The sequence below is a fragment of the Rhineura floridana genome, chromosome 13 (genome assembly GCF_030035675.1).
Source record: "Rhineura floridana isolate rRhiFlo1 chromosome 13, rRhiFlo1.hap2, whole genome shotgun sequence".
Lineage (NCBI taxonomy): Eukaryota > Metazoa > Chordata > Lepidosauria > Squamata > Rhineuridae > Rhineura > Rhineura floridana.
The window spans coordinates 3,050,733-3,078,675 of record NC_084492.1 but is presented as its reverse complement, the minus strand read 5'-3'; the positions used below and the strand labels follow the sequence as shown (position 1 = coordinate 3,078,675).

The 27,943-nt window shown below is 43.9% G+C and overlaps 2 protein-coding genes across 3 annotated transcripts; one reads left to right on the top strand and one right to left on the bottom strand.

Annotated features, from left to right (window-relative positions):
- Positions 1-147: 147 nt before the first annotated feature.
- CCDC113 (coiled-coil domain containing 113) lies at positions 148-26,532 on the top strand. Of its 2 annotated transcripts, none has more exons than XM_061593680.1 (9): positions 148-300; positions 2,863-2,986; positions 11,253-11,414; positions 14,749-14,904; positions 16,796-16,876; positions 18,356-18,511; positions 21,087-21,194; positions 22,272-22,427; positions 24,630-26,532. In XM_061593680.1, exons 1-9 carry the CDS (start codon positions 149-151, stop codon positions 24,720-24,722), a joined length of 1,188 nt encoding a protein of 395 aa, XP_061449664.1. In that variant the 5' UTR covers position 148; the 3' UTR covers positions 24,723-26,532. The 2 variants fall into 2 exon arrangements, with proteins under 2 accessions (XP_061449664.1, XP_061449665.1); XM_061593681.1 differs by having other exon boundaries at positions 214-300; positions 1,289-2,986.
- Positions 24,932-27,865, bottom strand: PRSS54 (serine protease 54). Its single transcript, XM_061594651.1, has 3 exons — positions 27,571-27,865; positions 26,787-26,911; positions 24,932-25,612 (listed from the first exon to the last, which is right to left on the bottom strand). Exons 1-3 carry the CDS (start codon positions 27,863-27,865, stop codon positions 25,034-25,036), a joined length of 999 nt encoding a protein of 332 aa, XP_061450635.1. The 3' UTR covers positions 24,932-25,033.
- Between the last annotated feature and the right edge of the window lie 78 nt (positions 27,866-27,943).

Below are 27,943 nucleotides of genomic sequence, written 5' to 3'. Positions count from 1 at the left end.
GCGCCCGGGAGAGCGCCGGGTTCGGAGGAGAAGCCGCCAGCAGCCTACCGCGCTCAGTGGCGAGGGGGGGGGTCACCTGCCGGCAGCCCCCAGTGACGTGACACCTTGAAGGCCGGGCGAGGCGGCTGGCGACCTGGGCCGTGTTGCTATGGCGACCTCCCAGCTGACAGCCATGGCGGACGAGGAATCCGAGCGCGACAGCATCCACACCGGCGAGTCGCGGGAGCTGGGCGAGGAGCTGCAGCAGGACCTGAGCCAGTTCACCTTGCCGCAGCTGCTCAGCTTGGTGGAGGAAGCCAGGTGAGGAACGAGGGAAGTCTCCGCGGCCCAGCTCTCCGCCCAGGCCAACGGCTCTCGCGTGCTTTGCGGCCCTTGCGGAGGGGCGCCCCTCTCCTTTCTCTCAGATCCCCGACAGGCTGCCATTCCTCCCTGTGGGCAAAGGGGAAACCCCGCACCGGAGTAGGCTGGGCTCCCGCTCGGTTATGTGGGAGAAAGCCGGCGGAGCGCCTTGCCCGGCCTCGAGATCATGCATCTGTTTGACCCACAAAAGGGTGTCACGGAAAGACGGGTCACATGGAGACCTTTGGAAGCCTCCCTCAAAATAGGGGTCCACTCTCTCTCACATACACCCACACCGCTGTGTCCCTGTTGTCATGTGTTTTCATGTTGATTTTGACTTATGGAGACCCTATGAATCAGCAACCTCCAACAGCGTCTGTTATCCAGCACTATCTCGTGTTGCATTCTGGATATTCTGTTCATAGGGTTTTCTTGGTAAAAGGTCTTCCGAGATGGTTTGCCTTCCTCTGACTATGGATGCATCTTAGTCTGGTGTCTCAGCTTTGACCATTCTGCCTTGAGTGACCCTGCTAGGAGTTTAGTTCCTTGGTCTAGACTCCTGATGGCATTGGTCTTAGCTTCTTATTAATGATCAGCGTTTATCTGGAGCTGAGACAGGGAACCTGTGCACCATCCCAAGTTGTTGCATTTGCTTCAGCCCCAGACAGCATAGCCCACGAGACTCCTCCAGACTGCTGTTTTTTTCTGCAGCAACATTAACAGAACGTTTGAATTGAATTTATACTGGATCACCCACACATCATCCCAGTGTGTCAGTTCTACAGTGCTTTCCCAAGGTTCCCGCATTATTGCATCCACACTTTAATTCCCTCCGTTCCATTGTCCCCTGTTCCCATTTTCCCCCAAGTATGCCACCATACTTTCATTTGTACATTTTATGTTTTTATGTTCTGTCTGATTAGTGTGCTAAACTATTGCTCATTTGCAGAACCCACAGGAATGCTGGTATCCAGCATCAACCGGAAGTATGTAAGAGTTGCTGTGTCAAAAAAGAAGCAGATACATTTTAACACATTGCTAGTGTGCTCTTATAATGCATTATAATGCATTGGAAACAGGACTAAACAAGAAGTGGAACATTTTTAGTATAAAGGGTAATGAGGTTTTATCTGGAAACTACAGGACATACATCGATTGCAACCAAAGCAGTATAACTCCCAAAACATTTGTAGGTGCAAATGGTATTGGAACTGCAATTGTGTATATTTGCCCCACAAGCATCATGAGCACAAATCGTAATGAATGCACAATAAAAAGGATGTCTGGAGGAGCCCATGGTCAAAGATGGAGGAAGGTGTGGTCCAGCCCTGATCTATAGCCTGGCACAGATGGTTATGTACTGCTAGCTTGTCTTTTCCCCCTCCTCAAAAAAGCAAGAGGTCCTGGCTTCCAAGGGATACACATAATCTTGTATTGCTTGATTAGTATGTACTTTAGACTAAAGTTGTAGTACTGTATGTAGTTCCTGTCTGCAAAACATAGCTGGAATCATGCTGTCAGTCCCATTATGGCCATCAGCCTTTTTAATGGGTTTTACTACCTGGATCCACATAACAGCCAAGACATGACAAGTATCTTTTCTTGGCACAGGAGGCCTGTGCTATAAAAGGGTATGCTCCCCATCCCAGTGTCTGCCCCAAACCTGTCAGGAAAAATCTCAACAAACTATACTTATTCCAGAAAAGAATAATAAACACAACAAAGAGTACAAGGAAAAGTTCCATGTTATGTAGTGTGTTGGCCCTTGGTGGCCACAACCATCCTATCTGACTAATACCCGTAATAAATTAAATGGTACACACATACTTTTCTCATATATACCAAACTGTTGAGAATTTAAAGCACAAAAAATTACATGAGAACATTTTTTACTTAATTTCATTGTAACTGTTAACTGATATATCAAACATGAACAGATATTGATAAACAGGAAAGCCAGGGCCACCTCATCAATTAACAGCGTGACAGAAAGAGAAGAAGTGAATGGTACTTCTTTTGCCTCAGGCACTGGAAGGAAGAAATGTGAAGTCCCAATACTAGATCCCAGGTTCATGACCGAGAAACAGTGGCCTAGACAATAGAAGATTAAAGTGAAACGTGATAGTAATCTTTAATAAATATTACCACAAAGAAGATGGAAATGGATGTTCTCCATAGATGGAAGTCATGGCAGTTCCAGGAAGGTAAATTGAGTTGGTATTGGTAAAAATAAATAAATAAAATTTATGTGGGAAGTTTTAAACAATAACCTCTAAAACACATCTCAGACTGTTCAATTATCATTGAATTTGTAGCTGCGTTACTAACCCAAATGGGGTTCTAAAAGTGGTTTATAAGTAATGTGCCCTCTCTCTAAAGAGCAGGTTACCTTAGATTTCACCTTGAATTCATCTTCCTTGGATTTTTTACAATAGAGGCTGCTGGCATCCCTTTCAGTTTGTGACATCACATGAATCACATAAACTACTATGTTTACTCACCACATCTTTCATCTATCTTCAGCCATGACAATGCCATGCTCAAACTCGAGACAGCAATGTTTGAGAAATTTTTCAATCGGATTGAGCCAAGGGATGTGGTGCCAGAAAAACTTGGCTCTTCGCTGGACCTGGGGCAAGTGCAATATGTAAGCTATGGGGTTATTTTACACATATTGTTGAGACACAGTGTTTATAGTTTTGATGGAGTACCCAAATATATTCTGTTTATCACATCTCAGTTTCAATAAAGCAACACTGTCCAATACACAGCCCAGCTTCTGTAGCAACAACACTGACAATGGTTGAAGAGATTAGTCCTAACAAACATTTTGCAGTGTCTCTGGCAGTGGAAAATGAAAGTAATTCAGCAGAAGCAGAGATTGCCATGTCCCGTCCCTCCCATTGTAGCACCTGCCATATTATAGCTCATGCTGGAAAGAACCTGAATTTATTCATAGTGTCAAGTGCCCACTATTTTCTTTTATATAGAAGTAGCCCTGCTTGTATTTGCTGTTGTAACTACTTCTCTACTGTTGCTTCCAACATCCAGTATGCCTGTTCCTGTTTGAATCCCAGTTTAGTCCTAGCATTAGATGCTAGATCCCTGTTCTGATTTCTGGAATAAAGTTTTATGCAGAAATTCCCAGTCACTGATTCCTGAGTCTGCTTCTTTGGTTGGGAGCCAGGACACCACTCGCATATGGTGCCAGCTTCTTGATCTGTTAGTAGGTATGCCAGATTGCTAGGCCACGTGCTGTTCAGAAAAACCTTGTCCATGAAATAGAATGTTTGCCTGAGCCTAAAAGGGTTTCAAGGGGTGTGTCTAATTGCTGTAACAATGTCTTCAGTAGCATGCCTAATGCTGTTTAGAGATGCAGAGTTCTGTGTAAGTGATGAACTGATCTATGAAATGCGCTGAGATTTCATATTAAGCATAATGGAGAAAAACACACCAGTGACTCTTGAGTCTAACTCCAGCTGAGTTGGCCAGGACACCACTAAGATCATGGAATCATAGAATAGTAGAGTTGGAAGGGGCCTATAAAGCCATCAAGTCCAACCCCCTGCTCAGTGCAGGAATCCAACTTAAAGAATACCCAACAAATGACTGTACAGCTGCCTCTTGAATGCCTCCAGTGTTGGAGAGCCCACCACCTCCCTAGGCAATGGGTTCCATTGTTGTACTGCTCTAACAGCTGAGAAGTTTTTCCTGATGTTCAACTGAAATATGGCTTCCTGTAACTTGAGCCTATTATTCCATTTACTGATCGAGAAGAGATCCTAGCCCTCCTCTGCGTGGCAACCTTTAAAGTACTTGAAGAATGCTATCGTATCTTCCCTTAATCTTCTCAAGGGAGGTCTGCTCTATCACTATAAGGCATTGTACGTGCCTCCTGGAGAACTGTGATCTAAGGTCCTCCACCAGTGTCATAACATCCCTACTGCTGGTCATTTGGGGGTCTTTAAGACTGTCACACGAGACTTTTGGTGGCCTAAAGTCAAACGGAGAGGTACGTCCAGTCCTGCCCAACTTGCATGAGGGGTAAGCACCCACTGGGGCGACCTGCAGGCTTATTAGAACCTCTTCCCATCCTTGAGGGACCACGGCAAATGGTGGCTCTGGACTTCGTCACAGACCTTCCTGCTTCACAGGGAAAGATGACTATTTTGGTTGTCGTGGATGCCTTTAGTAAAATGGCTCACATTATCCCTTGTGTAGGGTTGCCAACTGCCCGAAAGATCACCCAACTCTTTGTAGAGTACATTTTCCGGCTCCATGGACTCCCCTCTAGTTTGGTCTCAGATCGAGGATCTCAGTTTACAGCCCGATTTTGGCAAGTGTTATGGCACTTGTTAGGAAGTTAGTTAAGACTGGCATCTGCACATCATCCTCAGATGGGTGGTCAGATGGAGAGGGTGAATGCTAATCTAGAACAGTATCTCCATTGTTATGTAAACTATCAGCAAGATGACTGGGTGAAACTGCTACCTTTGGTGGAATTTGTGTACAACAACTCTGTACATATCTCGACACAACAGACTCCTTCTTTGCTAACACACTTTTGGACAACCCAGGGCCACTCCGATTGTACCAGCAGCAGCTGAGTTTGTGTAGGAGCTGCAGGCTATGCAACAGCTGCTACAAGAACAGCTAATGTGGGCAAAAGCAGATTACAAGCAGCAAGCAGATCGGCACTGGCAGCCTGGCCCAGAGATTCAGGTGGGGAACAAGGTGTGGCTGTCCATACGCTATTGTTCCTAGCCAAAAGCTGCAATTCTGAAGATTGGGACCTTTTGAAGTGGAAGCCCAGATTAACCCGATGGCATTTCGTTTACGTCTTCCCCCCTCATTCAAGGTTCATCCTGTCTTTCACCGCTCTTTGCTTACTCCCGAGCAGCCGCCGGATCCCCATCGCACAGTGGAAGTACCACCCCCGCCGGTGTTGGTGGATGATCAGGAAGAGTATGAAGTGGAGCAGATCCTGGATTCCCAACAGCATTGGGGAAAACTACAGTACTTAATTCAGTGGTTGGGGTATGCTCCAGAGGATCGATCTTGGGAGTCAGCGACTCATGTGCACGCACCGGATTTGGTGAGAGAGTTTCATGAAAACTACCCGAACAAGCCCAGGCCATCGGGTTGGCAGGAGTCTGGGCATGAAGGGGGGGATGATGTTGTGACCCAGAACAGGGAGGAGGACTCTGACTTTGAGGACTTGACTGGGTTTGCAGGAGGAGGTCTTGCAGCTTCCCCAACTTCCCACTCTCCCTGTAGAAGCGCAGAGAGAGGTGTCAGAGGTTGCTGCCAAGAGCATGCCCCCTTCTCCAGTGGGGCAGGAACCACCAGGCCAACTAGTAGATTCTCAGCCAGGTGGCCAGCAGATCCCCACGCCTGCCCAGGCTACCAGCCCCTCTCAGTCGGAGGGGGAAGTCAAGGTCCAGCTGGTCTCACAGAATCCAGAGGCATGAATTAACACCTTTTTCCTGTTCATGGCGGAAAGGGAGTTAGAAGCATCTTCATGTGAACCACTATGCCATCCATTTTTTTAGTGTTCTCTTGCATGTTTATTGAAGTCTTTGTACTAGGTACAGATTTTGGTAATGAATGTGCCTTGTACTCCTTGTACTACCGGCTGGAGAAATAAAATGCAATAACGACATACAGGTCCTTTCAAAACAGAGTATGCTAACCATGGAGAATATTTAGAAAGCCGTGCATGGCAAAATGTTCCTGGGCATGTACTATCTTGCATGAAGCCATAACTTTTTGGAGGGATCCAGCACTATGTAAAGCAGCTTAAATTTTAACACATTTGATAGAGCACTGTTCTTCAACCTTGGGTCCCCAGATGTTGTTGGACTACAACTTCCATCGACCATTGGCTAAACTGGCTGGAGTTGATGGGAGTTGTCCAACAACATCTGAGGATCCAAGGTTGAAGAACAATGTGACAGAGGATTTGCCTTTGATATATAGCCAGCCTTTCCTCTAAGTCAAGGTATACAATACTGCTAGCTGCCTTAGTATTTTCAGTTGAGATGTTCTCATGCCCTCCCTGTGCCTGCATATTTTTTGTCTCTTTTGAGGCAGACACGTCTGGTCCTACTTGCATGATCTCTGATGAAGTTGCATCTTCAGCATGCGTTTCGGGCTCACTAGATGTTTTCTGCTTTTTGAAGAAATTGCAGATAACCATTTTTAAATATAAAAACAGCTCTGCTGTTTTGCTTTCTCTCTTTAGCAAGCTTATGTAGAAAACTCTTCTGCCTTTTTGTCAGCCATAAACCAATCAAAACTGTAGCACTAAGTTTCTGTTGCCCCAACAAAAAGATTTTCACTACACATTTCCCCAGAAGTTTGTCAGTACTTTTGGTTTCTATTCTGCTGGGTTACTTTTGGTTTCTGTTCTGGTGCTGGGTTATCCTTTTGACCCTCCTTGGCACTGACATTTTGGAATTTCCTCCCCTTTAATATTTAACAGGTCTCTGTTATCTTTTTGGCACCAATTGAAGACCTTCCTCTTTCAACAAGCCTTTTAAGTACAGACCTTATCCTAATCTGTGTCTGTGCTGGAATTGCTTTTTAAGATGTTTTAAAGTTGTTTTTTAAAGATGTTTTGAAGATGTTGTTTTAATATGTTTTTAAAGATGTTTTGTTTTAATAAGTTTTAAAGTCTTTTGTTCTTAAGATGTTTTGAAGTACTTTTAGTGTTTGTGCTGGCTGCCTTGGACTCCCTCTGGGAGGCAGGGCGGGATATAAAATAAATAAATACTCAGGAAGCTCCAACTCAGCCATTTTAAAATCAAAGCCCAAAACTGTTTTCACTATTAGGCAAAAAAAAAAAAAAGCCTTGCAGTTTAAGAATGTACCTATAGCCGACAGATTTTTCTGTCAAACTTTAAAAAGCAGGGAAATTGGGCAGTCATAGTGAATGCACCAGGGGAGCGGGAGATCTGACATTCTCTCTGAGGTATTGTATTGTCCTACAAATTTGTAAAAATGCATTTGGGTTGGTCTTTCACAGTCCAATCCGCTTCCTGTGTAGCTTGGAAGAATTTGGTAACATGTGCCTCTGAGCATATGGTGAGTGGTGGCAACACCTGCCATCTCCAAAAATGGAGAATTGTATTTTTGTATGTTTGTTGGTGTTCTTCTTACTTTGCTTCTTTCCTGTGTTACTACTGTTTCTATGGAGCATCTAACCTAGAAAATTATATTTCTCTCATAATTCATCCTAGAAATCTGTGTCAAATTTATTTTTATTAATTTCAAAGCCTTTTTATTGGTCAATGTCATTACGAAGGTGAAGACAGCCTTTTGTTCCAAACTGGAGGTTATGTTCTATTTCTGTTTGGGGTGCATTAACAATTGAATCTGAAACTGCAATTTGATGTAAAATCAGACTTATTACAATATGTTGCTACTTAAGCAATGAATCTAGCAGTTGGAAAAAACAAACTTTGCCTGCCCAAGATGTATGCGTTCAGCCTGCTATGCTTAAACCACCCCACTTAAGTAAGGGTTGGCATGGTCAATTAAAAACAGAGCACACTAGAAATTTGCTACAATATATTTCACCTCCCACTGTTTTATATTGTACAAACTGAGATACTCCTCATGTCCATTGGAAACTATTCTTCAGAATAGTCAGTGTCATTATTCCACAATCGTTTTTGGAGTTTTATTAGTGTAAATTATGCAAAGTGTGGCTGTACTTTACATGTTTACAGAAACAGAAGCAAAAGAAAATGCTTCACTAAAATTGCAAAGTAAATCAAGCATATTTAAAGTGACAATCTGAAATATATAATCTGTCTTAATATTGTTGCTTCCTCGCTACTTAAAAAAGATCAGCACAGCACGTCTTGTTTCTGTTTTGGGCTGATTGCAGATGTTGCCACCACTCACCATATGCTCAGAGGCACATGTTACCAAATTCTTCCAACCTACACAGGAAGTGGCTCGGACTGTGAAAGACCAACCCAATTTGTGTTTGCATTTTGACAAATTTGTAGGGCAGTCCAATATCTCAGAGAAGAGGTCAGGTCTCCTGCTCTCCTGGTGTATTCACTATAGCTGCCCAATTTCCCTGCTTTTTACAGTTTGATAAAAATATCTGTTGGTTATAGGTATGTTCTTAAACCGCAAGGCTTTTTTGCCTATTAGTGAATTTCTCTGCTTTTTAATCCAGAAGGTAAAAAATGGGATCCTGTGCAAGTTTGCTGAGAATGGATTGCTCATTTGCACGCTTATTGAGTTCAATGAGATTTACTCCTCTGCAGTCATGCTTAGCATAGGTGAAACTTACCATAGACAAGAAGGAGAAGAGGGAGGAGGGAGGGCTGGAGTGGGCAGGGGAGGAGTAAGAAGGGAGGAGAGGGGAAAAGGCAGGTGTGATCATTTGCATGATTGAGTTCAAAGGGATTTACTCCCATGCAATCATGCTTAGGATAGGTAAAACTGACCAGGGGGGAGGGGAGAGGGAAGGAGGGAGGGGAGGGGAATGGAGGGGGAGGGGCAAGGGGAGGGGATAGGGGGGAGGGGAGGGCAGGTTTGATCATATGCATGCTTTTTGAGTTCAGTGGGATTTACTCCTGTGGAGTCATACTTAGGAAATGTGAAACTGAGTTGGGGCAGGGGAAGGGGAGAGGAGTGGGTGGGCACTGGGCAGAGGTAAAGCCCCTTTCCTTTCCAAAAGGAAAATATTGTGAACAATATCATTGTTTTTCAGGGTTCCCCACCTTTTTATTCTATAGCAGGCACATGTAGTCTCCCACCCAAATTTAAACCAAAGCTGTCACTGGCCACATCCACAGCAGACCTTTATTTTACTTTAGACAGTCATGGCTTTCCCCAAAGAATCCTGGGAAGTGTAATTTGTGAAGGGTGCTGAGAGTTGCTAGAAGAGGCCCTATTCCCCTCACAGAGCTACAGTCCCCAGAAGAGGGGCTGACTGTTAAACCACTCTGGCCACTGGAGCTCTGTCAAGGAAATAGGAGTCTCCTTACAACTCTCAGTACACTTCACAAATTACACTTCCCAGGATTCTTTGGGAAAGCCATGACTGTCTAAAGTGAAATAAAGGTCTGATGTGGGTATGGCCCCCTGATTAGCCAAGCCAAAATAGCCATGAGTCTGGCTTTTAGAACACTGACAGTTGGTTCTTATTGAGCATGCCCATGGTTATCATTGACTCCAATGTTAAATGTCTTAAATTAATTAAAAAACAGCCATGCATTCTTTAACTTTTAAATTGCAGAAGATGAAGGTCAGAGTATGGGGCAAGGTCAGTAACGGGATTACAGGTACTCTGTGAACATGGCTGATTTTTAATTAATTTCAGCAAATTATGAGAACTCTGATAGAAAAAAGTCCAATGGGTCTGGATTTTTTCCCTCTTGTTTTACACTTTAAACTGTCAATTCTGTCTGAGTATTTTGTGTATTGCCATGAAAACCTAGAGGGTTGTTAAGCAAGCGTTTCTGAGTTCAGGACTATAGGTTTTGTAAGATTCTATTTTGATATGAGTTCATGGGAAGCAGCAGGTTTGTCCCCTGTGCTGTTTAACATCTATATGAAACTGCTGAGTGGGGTCATTCAGGGATCTGGAGTATGCTGTCATGCAGGTGACACGCAGTTCTATTTCTCCTTTTCATCAGCAGGTATGGCCGTGGATGTGCTAGATCAGTGTCTGGCCTCTATAATGGACTGGATGAGAGCCAATAAACTGAAGCTCAATCCAGATAAGACCGGGAATAGGTGGTTCCCTAGAACTGATAGGTGGGGCTCGACCTATTGTGAATGGGGCTGCACTCCCTTAAAGGTGGAGGTGTGCAGTATGGGGGTACTTCTGGATCCACTACTGTCACTAGAGCCACATGTGGTCTCAGTGGCATGGAGTGTCTTCCATTAGCTTTGGCTGGTGGCACAGCTGCAACCTTATTTATTTATTTATTTAATTTACATCCCATCCTTTCTTCCAGTAGTAGCCCAGGGCAGCAACCTTATCTGGCCAGGGATAGCCTAGCTTCTGTTGTCTACATTCTGGTAACCTCTAGGGTAGACTACTGCAACGTGTTATATGCGGGACTACCTCTGAAGACAATTTGGAAACTGCAGCTAAAGTGAGTAGTCATATAACACTCATCCTGGCGTGACTGCAATTGGCTGCCAATTAGATTCCAGGCTCAATTCAAAGTGCTAGCTTTGACCTATAAAACCGTATGCAGCTAATGACCCCAATGCCTTAGGGACCACCACTCCTTACATGAACCTACCCGGATCACATGGATCCTACATTCATCATCTGAAGCCCTTCTTCATATGCCTTCTCTGAGGAAGGTGCAGAGGTTGACAACACAAGAACAGGCCTTTTCAGTGGTGGCTCTTCAGTTGTGGAATGCCCTCCCCTGAGGGGAGGCACTATATCAGCATCTAGATGCCAGGCAAAGACATTCCTGTTCATCTAGGCGTTTGGCTCTTAATTGGGGTCATATGATATGGTGATATCCTAGCCTGTATTAGGGTTCCTCTTTTGTCAGGTGGGGTAGGATTTGTCCTTTTTAATGTTATTGCAGGATGAGCACTTTTTGTCAATGTTCTTTCATCTTTTTGATGTATTTTAAATTTTGTAATGTGTATGCTTTTATAGTTGTAAATTGCTTTGAGACATTTTTGTAGTAAGCAACGAATGAATGCAATGTAATATAATATCAGCGTACAATCACTGTTGTACCCAATCTACCACAAACTGTATGCAAGACACCTAAATCACTCATTAATATTCATTCGGGGGGGGAGAAGAAAGAAGAACCAAACCCAGTGATGGCAAGTGCTTGAGTTCACTTGCAACCTTTGTGGCTTCTGATGTGGACCTGTGTGCTGCCTTGCACTTCTCCTTTGCATTCCAGACACGAGGCAGACGCAAGTCTAAAACCCGGATAACAACAGACCGTTTGGTGTGTCTGACAGTGGAGCAGAAATGTGACCTAGCACAACGAGAGCTAGAGGAGACAAAGGAAGACATTCAGCGGATAAAAGAAAACTCAGAAAGGATCTTGCAGAACTACATGGTAGGGTTGTCCATGTGCCCTGGGACAGGAATAGGCACACTATGTTGTATTCCTGCACTTAATTGTGTGTTCTGTCCTTGCTGAGGCACCCGTTTATGTCAGATCAATCCCAGTAACAATGAGCAGCAGTTTGCCATGTTTGGCCCATTCAGCAATATCTGTTGCCTTAGATGAGGAGGTTCTTTTCTACCAATGGAAGTTCTGGTCCTAAAGGAGGTTCATTTAGCCAGAGGTTTGGAGGTTTTAAGAACCAGAAACCAGGAAGTATTAGGACTTGATAATATTAAAATATTGGGCTTTAAGATCCTCTGAGTTTTTCTGGGCTTTAGTACTGATCTTGTTATACTTTTCTGTGCAGTAGTTGTTAGGGAAAGGCTTAAAAACACCCATTCATGGACACTGCAAGGAGCTGCAGACTTATAAAAACTGTGTATAGTTATGGGAAGATGTCATTTAGTAAGTTAGTTTATTAAATTGCAAGGCCGAAGGCCTATAGCATTACAAGAAAAAGGCATACAAACAGAGCAATTATTATAAAAACACTGAGAATAAAATTTAAAATTAACTATAAATAAACTCAATTACTATTTGAAGGTGAAACTTTGAGCATTTGTATTTTTTTTAAATTAATCCTTAGGTTACGAGCAGCTATGGTAAACAACAATACGTTATAAGTTACCTCAGGGTTAGAGTCAGACATTAAGATTTTTATTTTATCCTCAGTTGTATTCATCCAATAATTATTAATCCAATCCCTAAGAAATCTATATCGAGGGTTATTATAGATTGGGCAAAAGAGCAATATGTGGGGGAGGTCTTCCGGCTCAATAGGACCACAAATACATAGCCTTTGATCTTTGGGAACTTCAGAAAACCTGCCCTCTCTGTCAGCATTGGGCAGAGAGAAAAAGCGTAACGCTGTAAACGCGTGTCGCAAGGCCAATGGAAGAGGAGATATAAGGTAAAGTGAGCATTGAGAATCTAACTTAAATCTCCAATACCAAGGAGCTACCTTTGAGTTGATAAGGGATAATCTGTCAACTTTTAGGGAATGGAAAACAATTGTTTCACAGAGTCGATTATTATTATTAGAAAGCAAATTGAATTCCCCAAATGATATATAATTATGGATCAAAGTCCCTAAATTGCTTTTCCACAATTTAGTAGCCAAGCGATGATCAAAACATAATTTTAGGAGTTTTCTGTCCTGGGGTATCTCTAAAGATTTCGAAAACTTCATAAGTACGAAGTGTATGCGAGCCGACAGCGGGGGAAGTCCAGTCTCTGAACGTAACATAGCAGCTGATGTTCCTTTTGGCAAGAACAGAATACGCCTGAGAAAATCATTTTGTATAAATTCTAATAACTTTATATTATTATTTTCCCAACCCCATACCGGGGCCCCACATAGAATCTGGGGTACCACTTTGGCCTTAAAATTTTTTAGGGCAGGTAGAATCTGATTACCTCCGGAGGTACGGTAAAATTTTAAGATGGCTCCAATTGTTTTGGCAACTAAGGATTTAATGTACTGTAAATGAGTCTTCCAAGACAAGAGTGTCCGAGAAATATATTCCCAGATATTTATAAGCTCGAATCTGGGCTAGCTGTTTACCTGCCATCTGCCAACGGTGTCCTTTATATCTCTTGCCAAAGACTAGTATGTTTGTTTTATCATAATTTATTTTTAAACTTTCTTTAGTGCAATAGGATTGTAGACTACTTAGTAGCCTCCGAAGGCCAAGAGGAACTAGGGAGAGAAGGACCATATCGTCAGCATAAAGTAAAATTGATATTTTCCTGCAGCCAATTGACGGTGGGTAAAATTGCGGGCCAGAAAGAGTAGGAATGGCATTATTCAGGAACAGATTAAAGAGAAGGGGGGCTAATAAACAGCCTTGTTTAACTCCCTTCTCCACCTTGATTGGTTCTGATAAAGCTCCAGAACGGCCATCTCTTACATAAGCATAAGTATTGGAATGAAGAGTTCTGATAAGATGGAGCAAACGCGGGTCGATATTCAGATCATACAACTTAGACCATAGAAGGGTCCGATCAACCGAATCAAATGCAGCAGCTAAATCTACGAAGGCCGCATATAAATGTTTGGTAGGACCGGCAATGCTCTGTCTCGCTAAGAAATAGAGAGTCAGACAGTGGTCCATGGGTGAGGACCCTTTTCGGAAGCCAATTTGTTCGGGATAAATTATTTGATGGAAATCAGCCCAGTCATTTAGTTTGTTAAGAAGAAATTTACTATATAATTTAGAAACTAAATTCAATAGACTAATTGGTCGATAATTTGTGGGAGCCAAAGGGTCACCCTTCTTATGGATAGGAATAATAATATTATTCCTCCAACCTTCTGGGATGTCATTTAGAAGACTGTCAGGTTTGCTTTTGTTTGGGAAGATATGTGCCAGGCTGCATTCTGCAGACATCGACACTGATGTTGCACTTTCAAGCATGTGGCTTGTTTTATTCCCCTTTTGTGTATATTAAAATAGATGCTGAAGTGCTAAAACTTATGAATGGCTCCTTTCTGGATACTTAAACCTCAAACACATAGCTGACAAGACTGGACAGGAGCTTATTTGTCTGCCAATGAAATCCCTCTTTTCCTTGTCTTCATTCAGTATTTCACTAATATAAACACAGCAGCAACAGTAGCTTGAAAAATGCAGCTTCAGTACTCGGCAGTGCCATCTGCATTCCGCTCACACAAGCTGTCAGGAGTGGATTTTGGGGAACCTGGTTAGGGTTTGTTCCAAGATTATCCGTTCCAAGAATGTGGCCAAGTTGGGAGAGCCTTTTCAAGAGAGCATGGGAAGGCTGCAAGGGAGGCTGGCAAAGACAATATCTGGGCCTGCTCCGGTCATATTGTCCCCTCCTTACCACAGGACCAAATGACATTATCTGCCTTGCAGGAAGGAGAAAGAAAGCGAAGGAAGGCAGCCAAGACCACACCTGGGCCTGCTCTGGTTGGACTGACCCCTTTCCCCTAAAAGGCCAAATTTATATTTTGTTTCATTTATTTGATGTAGTATTTTAAAACTGCAAACCACCTTGGGTGCCTTGGCAGAAAGGCAGCATATAAATGAGTAACGGCTGGATATCTAATAATCAATTAGACATTGCCCATTACTAGACATAGCAATGAATTGCCTTGGGCAACAAGTTCAGCTTTTCACCTTTTGTTGCTGGTCTCCACTTCTTCTAAGTCCAAGTTCACAGAACATGATGCTTCCTTTGTGTGCCCCAGAGCAGCTCAACTTGGTAATAAATGAGAATAAATAAATGAATGTATTTCCTGACTGTAATTTGAATTCTGCAGGCTGTCCTGGAGGAAGCAGACATTCGCATGACTGACATTAAGAAAGCCATGCAGGACTTTGATAAAGACATAATCAAAACCATAACCAAGAAGAAAGGGAGTGTCATAGCTTCTGATAAGGTGCTGAGATACATGGAAGACAAGATACGCTCCAGAGTAAGTGGAGATAATGAGCACTCCCATTATCAGTTTTTCTCATTTTGCTTTCATCATCTGTTCATTAACAGCCTGCTAGGACTGGCACAGTGTCTCTAATCCGCTAGTTTCCATTGCAGTATCCTGACCAGCAACTGAGTGCAGTGGCCTCTAGATGCCATTGTGGATCCTGTGATGTTCCACACTTGTAGGTTCAAATGTTGTATGTGTTTGTGTTATGCTATATATGGTGAATTGGTATATTAGAATGATTAAGATAAGTGGTGAGTGAGATAGAATGTTGGTGTAGGCTGGTTTGTGATTGGCTGAGTGAATGGGGGTTGAGAGTTTGTATTTGAGTGTATGGCAGTTGGAGAGAGGGGGCTGGACTTCTGAAGGGAGAGGGTGGGGAAAGTGGTTGTAGTGTGGGGAGAGAGGCAGGTCGTTATTATTGGGTTTAATGAATGCATTTCATTGAAGTAAAGAACATTCATTTGTAACCACGCGCTTACCGCCCTGGGCTCCTGCTGGGAGGAAGGGTGGGATATAAATCAAATAAATAAATAAACACACACAATGTTTTTGTTCATATCCAAGTCTGTTATTTAATAAATCACTTTGGTTCAAAACGCCTGGTTATTGGTCAGCTACTATAATACATAAGGACTGGTAAAACAGTATCAAACAGTGGCACTGAAATTACCTCAGAGTTACAGTAACAGGTTAGGGAAGCACACCCACAGCTATGATCTTAAGAAAGGATACCAAGAGGCATGAGGTGAGGCTTGCCTGTAAACCTGGTAGATATAGCGAGGGCTGAAGAAATAAAGCAACATTGCTATATAAAAGTGTATTTGTTGAAAAATAAATAACATGCTCCCTCATCTACACAGACAAGGTGGCGGTGGGTGAGGGTAGGCACAACAGATCCGACCAAATAGTGAAGTATACTTGGATGCCTTTGACTTTCAAAGGAGGACTTACTGACTGAGATATGTGCCTATGTTAGATCATCCTTGTTCCATAAAATCAATATCCCTGTCTTCATAAAGCTGAATCAATAAATAGGATTGATGTTTTCTCAAAACTATCTCCGTTCCTGTATCCTTAACAACTGTCAGACATGCAGAAATAAAACAGGTGAAGCTTTTTCACATCCGTTTATCTCCATGCCACTTTTCTGCTTCACCACCTTTCTGCATGTTCCATCTGTGCACAGTATAGATACTGGAATGGGGCCAATGAAAAAGATGGCAACTGTACACATGAAGTCCCAGCTCTATAACATTTTCCTCAGTTTAATCTTTTGGAGAATGGCCATTGCTTGTGCATGGCAGTAGCAATAATCATGAGCAATTGTCATTCCAGTCTGCAAGAAAGACAGATTAAATCCAGTCTAAAAAGGTCTGTTTCATTCCTTTTATTTTAATGACATTGGGATGGGAGTAAGCTATAAAATTGCTCAGAAGGCTTGTGAGATGCACTGAACTCTTTTACTCAAAGTAGAGTTCTGTGTAACTCAAAAACTTGTTACTATGCTCTGTTTATACAGCTGTCTTGGTAGAAGGTGCAGCTTCCCTTGTGATGCAAATAACAGCTTTGGGATTTTGAGGTGGGTTACAACTGAGGCATTAGATCAGATGTACACTTAAAGCAAAAATTATTTTAGAGCTCGTGTCTTCACAGATTAACAGAGTTTAGAGGTGATTCCTCTTGGACATATGCAGGACCTAAGGCAAGGCAGTGTCCCTCTTGTTACCTGGGGTTCCCTTTGGAGGGATCTGCACCAGGAGCTACTGGTTCCAACTTGAAGGGGAAGTGCTTCTCTCCCAAGCACCCATAAAGTACATGTAAATGCAAACAAACTTTACCAGTAAGTCTAAGAAAGAAAGTGGATGACTCTTTGTTTCAGGATGTACTGAAAGAGAAAATACGTTTGAAAAATGATTCCCTGAAAGTCCAGAAGAAGAAGATGCAACTACAGCTCAAGCAGGTATATAACCCTTTGCAGTAAATTTCTGAAGATGCAGCCTAGCAAGCCAATCTCACCTGGGTGTGCTATTACTTGGTACACTTGTATTCCATGATGTTGTTCTTTAAGAATATCTCCACAACTGAAGCAGAATCATTGAATTAGAAGGAGCCCCTTCCATGTGGACTGTGGAGTGCCATGAGCAGAGAGCAGGTCGTGCATTGCTCAATAAGTATTCCCAGATGACTCCAGCAAATGAGCCAAACTGTACATCAGAATACATCTGGTTTATGTGAGCATAGAATCATAGAATAGTAGAGTTGGAAGGGGCCTATAAGGCCATCAAGTTCAAGCCTCTGCTCAATGCAGGAATCCAAATCAAAGCATTCCCGACAGATGGCTGTCCAGCAAAACCCTTTCACAAAGTCATCTCCAAAGAAGGTTTTGTTGGATTCCTCCCAACAGTACTCTGATGTCCCACAGGAAAGAGAAAATTTTCTGAAGGACACCTGTTCCCTGAGTCCAGGGTGGGTTACAACTGAGGCATCAGACCAGAAGTTCCAAACTATTTTTCAGATTGCCCAAAGTCCCTTTTCTGCTTTGCTTCTAGCTCTCTTGGTTCTCTGTAGACCTCTTTGAATGTTGAGGGCTTCAGATACTTGCAGGCATGGGCCATGTTTAGTAAATGAGATTCCAGGTTGCTCTGCCCCAGTGGCAGGAGAAAGACACTTTGTATGAGAGAGAGTGTATGTCAAGTGACACAAGTGCCTCACAATGTTTGTCTTGCTCATGTTCACAAGCCTGAGGGAGTCGTTCTCCCCACTTTACAGCTGGGGAGATGGTGACTTGCCCAAGGCCCTCACTGAACCACACCATCTGTTAGCTTCCACAGCTTCCTCCAAGTGCCATTCTTCTTGTGACTCTTCTTCCCTGAGGTCACTGTGCGGAATGTGCTTGAGCCGGTGTTGCCACAGGGTGCTTCATGGACAGTGCCAACGATGTAGGAATCATACAGTAATATTCCCCGCCCCGCCCCCAAATCACCCTCATCCTGGGATTGGAAACAGCATTGTGGACATGATTCCCAAACTGCTGACCATTGAGGCTTCTCCTCTCCCCCTCTGAATTAATGGTTAGAGACATACTTCATTCTTCTGCCTGCCAAGTTTTATGTTCACATTGTGTTGTGGATAATGGTTACCTTTTCTCAGAGGAGCCCATCCATTGTGTTTCAAGCTTGCCTCCTGATTGGAAGGAAACCCAGCAGGTAGCCAATCATATTCCAGTTCAGCCACACCCAGTGGCCAATCTAGAGAGCAGGGCTATGTCCTGTTGAGAAGGCCCTGCAACCAGATCCCAGGGTTGGGTTCCTTTTCCCATGGCGTTCTATGTCTCCTTGTCAGGGTTGTGTTAGCCCTCAAAGGTCTCATAAAAGGCAGAGATCTTCTGTGTGCTTGACTCCCTGGTCAGTGACCATCACTGTGCTCTGTTGGTCTGCAGAAGGAGGAACTAGGGGAGGCACTTCATGAGGTCGATTTCCAGCAGCTGAAGATTGAGAATGCTCAGTTCCTAGAGAAGATTGATGAGCGAAACCAGGACCTGCTGCAACTGAAGCTGACTGTCGGCAACACCCTCCAAGTCCTTAACTTCTACAAAGTAAGTAGAGCAATCCCCCAGCCCTTCTCTGAAGCTTACTGTCGGCAACACCCTCCAAGTCCTCAACTTCTACAAAGTAAGTAGAGCAATCCCCCAGCCCTTCTCTCTGGTTCCTCATACATAGCTTAAGATGGCTGCTGGAAGGGACCTGGGATCCAGTTACCTGCACCCAAGCCCACACGTGCACCACGCATTTCCCCACTGAGGAAACAGTTCTGCTGGTCAGGGGCTCTGCTCCAGCAAGCACAGCGCTTCCCCCCTCAGCATTTGTAGCCTCTATCTCTTCTTCTGTTCAAGCGGTCAGAAGCAGCAGCAAGGATTGGTAACTGACATCCGCCTCATTTTCTATACCTTCTCCTGTCTGTTGGAGTTGCTGCTTGGAGCAGACCAGACATTTCCAGACATGGGTGTCTGAGCAGCACCCAGTCTTTGCTGTTCCACTTTAAGCTGGAGGTAGAATAGCAACACTGCATCCAAACTTAAAATACTCTGCAGCCAAGTGGGCAAGTCCCCTCTCCTCCTGCCCTCAATGCTGGAGGGGGTGGTTTTTCTTTGGGACCAGTGTATGAGAGGGTTAAACTCCTGACTGCACTCCAAAACATGATTCTTCGTTCCATCCAGCTCCAGTTTGGGGGGGGAGATAGAAAGGCAATGCTATTTAGAAAGGGAAGGGTTAAAGTTGGTTACTAGAGCGGAGAGACAGACCATAGAGATGTCTAGAAAATGATTAGAGTACTCTGATAAAGCAGAATAGCAGTGCAAGGATTTGTTCCCCTCAGGAAATTGCATAGCTATTCCATTGAGTTTTTAAAAGATGAATTTTCTGAGCTTCAAAAAGAAAAAGAAAGGAAACTGAACAGGGAAAACAGGAGAGGGGTATGTTTTGTTCATGACATCATGCAATCCCCCCCCAAAAAAAGTGAGTGAAGAAAGCACTGCTGTTTCACAGTAAACGACCAGTGAGGAAGCAGCCTAAAAGAGGGACTGAGCATACATGCGCCCACACACATACAGGGGAGGCACATAAACTATTACAAAGCCATGTGAAACTGGCCTCTGCCTTCTACAAAAAAGAGGGTGGAAGGACTGACAACAGCTGAGAGCTTATCAAGTGAAGCAAAGTTGAATTCATTTTGCAGCCATTTGCAGCTTTATAACTACACCCTTCCAAGAGGAGAAGCTTGCAGAGTCTTTGTAGTTTGGAATATAGGGAAGTAAGAAGGGATTGGGTCAGAGCAGCTTGCACAAAGGATGTGGCACAGCAGGACAGTTACCATCTGAATAACCATACTATTTGTGATCTTCAGAAAATGAACAGCTAGCTCATGACCACAGAGACAGCAGCTTCCAAGGTATCTTGATGGCAGCATGAGTGTATAAGTACAAGGTGTATTGAGCGTGGAGGGGATGATGTTTGTATTGGCCTTTTGGGGTGAATCGATGCTACTGGGCAAGATGATGGAGGATCCATTTGGTCACTTTTTACTGAACATTTAATGTTATTTCCAAATGTTTGACTTCCAGTGATCTCCCTCTTGTTTTTTTCCAGACCTGATCTATGGCTATCATTTTTTTTGTTTTGTTTATTAGCTAATAAAATGTAATTTCAGCTCCAACACTGCCATGGGAGAGATGTTATCTCATCCTCCAGCTCTGAAGGCCTGTGCAAAAAAGGTGCATCTTGATCTGACATCAAAATATTTATGCAACTTGGAGGGGAAGGCATTCCCCAACCTAGGGGCCATCACAGAGAAGGCGCTCTCATGCACCCCACCCCATGAACTTCATATAGCAACAGAACTGATAGAGGGGCACTCTTGCAGATATCAATACCTGGGCAAGTTTATACAGGAGGAGATGCTCCATTAGATATTTGGGGCACAGATTGTTTAGGATATCATAATCATGATCTGTCGATTTCCTTCCACGTATACTGTATGTCCCAAGTTGATTTACAGACATATCCTTAAACACAGCTAAAACAAATTTTAAAACGGTGTAAGAACACCTGAGTATAGATTTAGAACAACACAGAACACAAAACAACATAGAAGGAACAGAAACTTCATATCACCATGTAAGGACTTTGGATTATGTGTGGATCTTGGTCACTAGGAAGACAAAACCAGCTGAACCTATTAAAAAATATTTATTTGTTATTTGATTTATATCCCGCCCTTCCTCCCAGCAGGAGCTCAGGGTGGCATTCATATAGTTAATTTAACTGTGGAAGGGCTGAACCAGTGCCTGAAGTTGGTAATAGGCTGGGTGAGGCCCAGTAAACTGAAGCCCAATCCTCACATGATGGAGGTCGTAAGGGTGGATAGTTGTTCTGTTCAAAGAAATGGTGTTCAGCCCTTTTCAGATGGGGTTGCAGTCCCCCTGAAAGATTAGGTGTGCACTTTGGGGCTGCTGTTTAATCCAGCTTTGTCACTGGATGCTCAAGTGACCTCAAAGGCACAAAGCCCCTCTGACCAGCTTAAGCTATCCTTTGACTTACCCTTCTTCTTAATTAGGCATAGGCCATCCTGCCTTCCTTTCCCTCTCAAATCTGGACCATCTTGCTGTATTTTAGAAGAAACTGCAAAGCGCAACAGCCATGGCCACCCACCTGGTGAAAGATATTGCCCAGAGAAAGGAGTCGCTTGAAAAAATTGAACGTGAGGCCATCCTCGTTGAGGAGGTAGGACTGGAGGGAGGCACAGGAGCCCTCTTAACTGCAAATGAGGCAGCTCTGCTTTTCATGTCCAGTTGTGCTAGATTTACAGTAGCAGCAAAAGGGTCCAATTACTGGGATTATTTGTGAATGGTAGTGCCACCATGACCAGCATCCAGTTTACTGGCTTCCAATGTATGTTTTGCTGATGCATTATGTTTTTCTGGCTCCTCCTGGATCAGAGTATAACTCACATGAGCACAGTAGAAAAATCAATACATAAGAGAGGACCTTGCATTAACTGGAAACTAATTTGCTTGCTTACCGATGTGCAAACAGTATGCTGAAAAGTCTAGCTAAGAAATGAAACGATCATGATTTGGACAGTACTTTCTACGTTTTCAGGAATAAAAGTGTAAATGGTTACAAACTGAGGATGAATCATTTGAGTAGGAGGAGAAAGGGAGTCCTGTGAGTAAAGAAAGAACATCAGTGGAGAGGCTCAGTGCCCCTTTCTCTTTTGGGGGTTGCACATTCAGGATAAGCAGCCACGACATTCCTCATTTAGAGAATGGGGGTGGGTGACCAGTAAGAAGCCTGCAGATCTAGGCTTAAGATGAAGATGGCCAGTCATCAGCTGCAGACTCCTCCCACAGAGCAATGATTCTTAATCGTTTTGGGGTCACAGACCCCTTTGACAATCTGATGAAAGCTATGAACCCCCCCATAAATAAATACCATTTATTTTATTGCATGGGCAGTTGATTTTTTTTTTTGCACCCAGTTCACAGATCCCCTGAAGGCCATCCTTCCGATGTGGACTACAGGTTAAGAATCCCTGCCCAAGAGTAAGGGGCCATGAAGGGCTAAACTACATATTACACCGAAGATCTGTGATCAGCTCTCCCAACATTTCTATTTTTACTGTAAAAGATGTCACAGGAGGTTCAGAATGTATTGGTGTAAAGGTGCTTGGAGAAGAGGCGTCGAATCCTCCGCAGTGTTCCTGATCTAAATTGCCCGCCCCAAAGTGAAAAACTCTACAGTGAAAAAAATAAAAACAAAGTCTCTCCTATCAAAATACTTGTTCTATGTATTTCGTAGGAACGGGACATGACTGAGGTCCTGAATAAAAAGCTACGGAGACAGCTGGCAGAGTACAAAGTGCCCCCTGTCCTCAACTATGTCCATGAGAAGATGGCAGTCCATGAACTAGAAAACACCATCAAGGTCTGGGAGAGGAAGGTGGAAATTGCAGAGGTATGGCCATACTGGCACTAGGACGCTGCTGGCTGAGGTACCTGTGCCACAGGGCTGATCACAGTGAGATCTGTATTCTACTTCCATTGAACACGAACTTGGTACTAATGTAAGCACAATGTAGCCCAGTGCCACAATGCTGCACATAACACCAAGTATAAGACAAGCAAAATTCCCTATTGAAAAGAGTGCTTAGATTGTTTGTGTGTGAATATGCACACACACATGGAAGTGGGGATCAATGTAAATATAGTCAAAATTTGACAAGAACTCCCCAATCAGAGATACAGCCTGTTGCCTTTGGCAGAACCTGTCATATCCTAATTCCCTCCCTTGCTGGTTTGCAGAGCAGGGATTTATCTAGGGTTGTGAAGGGGACAGCAGGATGCACCTGCTTCCTCTGAAATCTAAGGGGGCAGATGCAGGAGGGGAAGTGATCCAGCAGGGGTGTGTGTGGTTTTTCTCCCTCCCTTAGCTGCAGAGCCGGAGATTTAAGAGAGGAGTGGAACGAGGATGAGCAAGCAAGAGAGAGCCAGGGATGGCTGCTCCATCCATATTAGGGGCAGGAAGCTAGACCATTTACTATTTACCATTTGATAATGAGAAATACATGCAACAGTCCCTTGGGCTATCCTCCAGGTAGCTTCCATTTCTGGACTACCTAAGGTCTAGATTTTCTCTGCAATGTGAAACGGAAAGCCCTGGAAGATACTGGCCGACTTCCTAAGCTATAGTATGGCAAAGATGGGCATCCTTCTTGCCCTTGTGCAGTGGTGGGCGTGGGTGGGGCCTGGACTCCTCCTCCTCTCGCCCAACTTCCCCACTCACTAGGGATGGAATTTTTTCCTTTTTTACATTTTGTTTTTAAGTGTGGCCTCCTGGTGGTCGTTAACAATCCTATTCCTTCTTCCTCCAATATCTCTTCATTTTTCTGATCTATATATTGCTTTGCAGAGAATTTTCAATATTATAATCACTGTTTATTAACAAGTTTCCACTGGTATCGATCTTTATTCTAAACTCTGTAATGATTGCCTGTTTACATTCCTTTTCAAGTGCACTGCGGGCAGATTAAGGCAGATAATCAAGTCAGTGTCTTCCCCCCCTGCTGCTTACAATCAACATCTCATTCCCCCCTGCTGCTTTCTGTTTGTCAGTTACAATCAACACCTCACTGACATCAGTGAAAGGAAATATACATTTGAAGAACTCACATAGAAAGTAGATTGATAAAAGTATCACTTGCACTATCAATGATTTCAAAGTGAATTTAAAAAAAACAAATCGGGGAAAAAAGAATGAATCGGAAACCAGGTGCAGAGAGTTGCTACTTCAAAATTCTCTCCACAGAGATAGAGAATATCAGAAATAGTAATCTGATAGCAAATCCAATTACTATCCCATCGCTACCATTCACCCATCCTTTCCCCACCTCTCTGCACAGGTTTGGGGAGATCCCATTGCACACCTCCTCCTTCCCTGCAGGTTAGCTGATTAGTACTGGGAACAGTTGAGAAGCACTACCAGTGGAGCGCTGTTTAGTTACTCCTAGGGCTAATTAGCGGGGGGTATGTTAGGTGAGGAGGAGGCCTATGGGCCACACAGAAGTTGGCTGGGGGCCACAAGGGGGCTGTGGGACACAGGTTGCACTTGGGTAGTAGGAAAACATTTTTGCATATGGTGCCCTTCACATTACTAACCCTATGTATGCATGCTCATTCAGGTGCTCCCACCAGCAGTAGTTCACTTTGGACTGGCACATAGCAAGTCTGCAACTGATGCTGCTGAAGGAAAGGGGCTTTTCCCCACCATGCTAAGCTCAGTCCTACTTTCTTAGAAGGCCCATCCTGGGCTGTCAGGTGATTAAGGTGATGAGAGGGCCCAGATGGGAAGAAGCAGAGGTTCTTCTCTCTCCCCTGCCTCCCCCCCCCGAAGATCAGGCTGTAACCACACTAGTCACCATTAGCCATACTAGAGAAGGAATAGGTTGCTCTGCCTTTCAGTTGGAAAATCTCTTTGAAGCCATTTTTTAAAAAAAACGCCCTCAAGCTGCTCCCACCAGGTTCTAGAGTCAAAAGGGGCAGGGTTTGAGTCACGTTGTGTGCCCGTATTTTCAGAAGAGAGTGGTGGAACCGGCAGAACAGGGTGTGTGTCTCCACCCTCAGTTTCTTATTGCTTTCCTCTCTCTTTCTTGTCTTGCAGATGGCCTTGCAGAGCTACCGCAGTGTTTGGCACAAGGCAAAGCTGGCTAGTCATCAGCTGCAGGCTCTTCTCCCAGAGCAAGGGACCCGCTAAGCAAGTTGGACGGATAAAGAGGGTTTGTGAGGACCCAGCAGCCTGGCCTTTGAAGGGAGCGAGGGCCTCTGTAGGGAAGCTCCTGCTCCTCAGTCTCATTTGGCTCTCTACCAGACCAGGCCTCTGCAGCTGTTGTCTTTCCCTTTCCTTTTTTGTTCCCAAGTGAAGAGTTACTTTATAGTTATACTATCCGGCTATATTTACCGCTTTGGAGTCATTTCATCAGGGGAGGCACATAAGGAGGCTTTGAAGTTTAATTGCCCCAAAGAGACTTCTAGGGTAAAGTGACAGACAAGTAATAAGAGCATTAATCATTTCTCAGCTGTACAAAAAGGCCCTGTGCATTTCTGAGCTGTCCAAGGAATACCTGCAACGTAGCCTGTCATCATCCAGCAGGCCAGAAAGCAGAGCAGGAGGCTTCTAGGCAGGACTCCTCTGAGTCCTTGAAACTGCCCTAATTTTGCTGTAGAAACGGGGAGAAGCTCCCCGCCATAGTAGTCATAGTAGACAGGAGCCGGCTTCTTGGCCCGTGACTCAGCTGGCCATTCTGGGAGTTCCTGGCTGCTTTCCTTGGGCTGCTGTGTATGATTAGGGCCAGGGTGGTCTTCAGAAGGGCCTGAGAAGTTAAGTGCTGTCTCCTCCCCAAAGAATTCAAACCTCCCTTGGCGCTCCTCGATTGGAGTCCTGAAGGCAAAGTGTCTCGCACCAGGAATGGGAGAGGCTGGAGCTCCCCATTTTGCTGTTGTGGTCACGATCCAGTCACCGTAAGAAGATACTCTGGTGTAGAGAAAAGGCCCGTAGCACCTTGTACCCCCTTCGGTCAGCACTCCCTTTAGCACCCACTGTCTCGTTTCCTCTGCCTGACACATGACTGGGTTGCCTGGGTATCCCTTTGAAAGAGAAAAAAACAGTTCTATTTTCTCTTTATTTCAAATACTTCTGCCCCATCTCTCCATGTGCAGTTCAAGTCGGCTAACACAGAAATCATAAAATTCCAGAAAAGCCAAGACCTCCCAAAAGGAGTACAAAGCCATCATGTTAGGGAGGAGGAGTTTGTGTGCCTTTAGTGTCCAATGAAAAGGTTCCATCAGGAGCAGAAGCTGCTGATTTGTTCTCTGTCACAAACCCCTCCAGATGTGGACAGAGCAAGCAAAATGGTGGCCATAATTACTCAGTTCCACAAACAGGGATTGCCAGGAGCAGATGGGTATACATTAGCGTTAGAGACAAGGCACCGCAAGCTGGCCACCTTAGGGTGTGAAATGCTGACTTCCAGCATATGCCTGGAGATTCAGATGATGATTACATTTATATCCCACCTTTTCTCCAAGGAGCTCAAAGTGGCATATATGGTTTTCCTCCTCCCCATTTCATTTTCAAAATAACCCTGTGAAGGGAGGCTAGGTATACAGCAACTGGCCCAGGATCACCCAGGAGCTTCACAGCTGAGCAGAGATGTAAACCTGAAATGTATTTAGTATTTACAGATGGCCCTTAGATAAGCTGGATAATTAAATCCAGACTCATCATACTGTGCCCTGTTTTTAGCCATCAGAATCATGTGAACGTAAGTTCCAAGGCATATCTGAAGATACAGTTCTGTGCTCACCTATAGGCTATGGTTCATCTGCCAGTTACCTGCCAGTTTTTAACTGGTCTTTTTGTTCATTAACATTGAGGAGCATTTCTGGTATTCTTTACCAGCTCAAAAGGTATGCAAATGCCACTTAGGAATAGGTAGATTTGCTCCTTTATAAAAAGTTATTTAATAGAGTTATATCTTGCCTTTTAGAAAACAATTATTACAAGACATTTAACAAAAATATATACATTAAATAAATTTATACTATAGAAAATATCATAATTTAATAATAGAAAACACAACAGTGGCAATATTAAAACACTCTGCCTAGTAAATGGCAGGAGCAACAATCTGTATTAAAAGGGTAAAACATTTTCCATACTTTCACTATGAAATGTTTTCACAATCACTAAAAGAAAACTTAGTTTCATTAATGCAATGTGTGGTTGCATCAGACAATCCCATTAACTTGGCTTTCTTACCAGGCATCCAGACACGTCGTCACCTTTTCTGTGGCTGCAGCACTCCGTGGTCATGATTCTAGTCAGGGGACAGGGGTCAACATCCACCACTGGAAGCTTCTGTAGAGAGCCACTCCCTGTCTTGACTAAGAGATCAAGGCATGAGAGAGGCCTGGCCTTTCTAGGTCTTTACAGGACAACTGAACAAAACACATTGTTGTTCCTCTTTACTTCAAAGCCTACCCTCTTGTGCTAAAAGCTGCATTTTCTATCTTCAGTCTAAGACAAATGGGGAGGAGCTCTCCCTATTGCCCAACAGAGAGGGGCTTGGGTAAAAAACAAAAAAGACCTCAGTATTTGCATCTAACAAAATGTAGACAAGTTTAACTTAGATCAGTGACTTTGTGACCCAAAATAATTCTCGGTATGCTTAAAAAAGTTTGAATTGCTGGATATTTCTGGTGTCCTGCAGGGAGAAATCGTAGAAACATTCAGATGTCAAGATAACCCCATGCAAGGCATAGACCTATCCCCTAAGAACTGTGGGAAGCCTTCTACATGTAGATGGTCAGTGAATGAGTAGTACTCAGAGAGATTCAGGTTCTTATGGGAGAAAGCCCTATAGGAAGCATTATATCCCATCAGCAGTGAAAATAAAAGTAGGCATAATGCCAAATGTGCCACCCTGAGCTCCTTGCAGGAAGGGTGCAAATACAATCTATGACAAATGGAGCAAGTTATCTTAGGCAGCATTTGTGAAGACTACTTGTTTAAAGATGAGTGCCTTGGTGGAGAAGAAGCTTACCTGTGTGAGGATGCAGCCAGTCGACAACCAAGCAGTTTTTCAGAGCAGCCACAGGGAAGTTTTGTGGTGGGAAACAAATAGGCTGCACAGTCTCGCTGAAGTGGAGCGGGGCGGCTGTCTTCAGGAGAGCAATATTGTGGACCAGAGTGAGTTCATCAAAGGCTTCATGCGGGATGATGGTGCTGATGGGAACTGGGAGGCTTCTGTGCTTCAGACCTGTCATGCCAACCAGGGCCAATGCCTGGGTCCTGGTAACGGAGAGTGACAGCAAAGAGGAGGGAAGTTGGATGATCATAGCGGTGAGCTCTTGCTCCAGGCCTCCCCCCCCCACTCCTGTGCTCAATTGGGAAGACACCATTTGCCCCAGCAGGGA

Coding starts and splice junctions, on each gene's coding strand:
- CCDC113 (XM_061593680.1), top strand. CDS start 149: ATGGCGACCTCCCAGCTGACAGCCATGGCGGACGAGGAATCCGAGCGC. Junction 18,512..21,086: donor AAGTCCTTAACTTCTACAAA/GTAAGTAGAGCA, acceptor GCTGTATTTTAG/AAGAAACTGCAAAGCGCAAC. Junction 22,428..24,629: donor GGAAGGTGGAAATTGCAGAG/GTATGGCCATAC, acceptor CTTGTCTTGCAG/ATGGCCTTGCAGAGCTACCG.
- PRSS54 (XM_061594651.1), bottom strand. CDS start 27,865: ATGATCATCCAACTTCCCTCCTCTTTGCTGTCACTCTCCGTTACCAGG. Junction 26,912..27,570: donor CTGGCTGCATCCTCACACAG/GTAAGCTTCTTC, acceptor TTGATCTCTTAG/TCAAGACAGGGAGTGGCTCT. Junction 25,613..26,786: donor ACGACGTGTCTGGATGCCTG/GTAAGAAAGCCA, acceptor TCTCTTTCAAAG/GGATACCCAGGCAACCCAGT.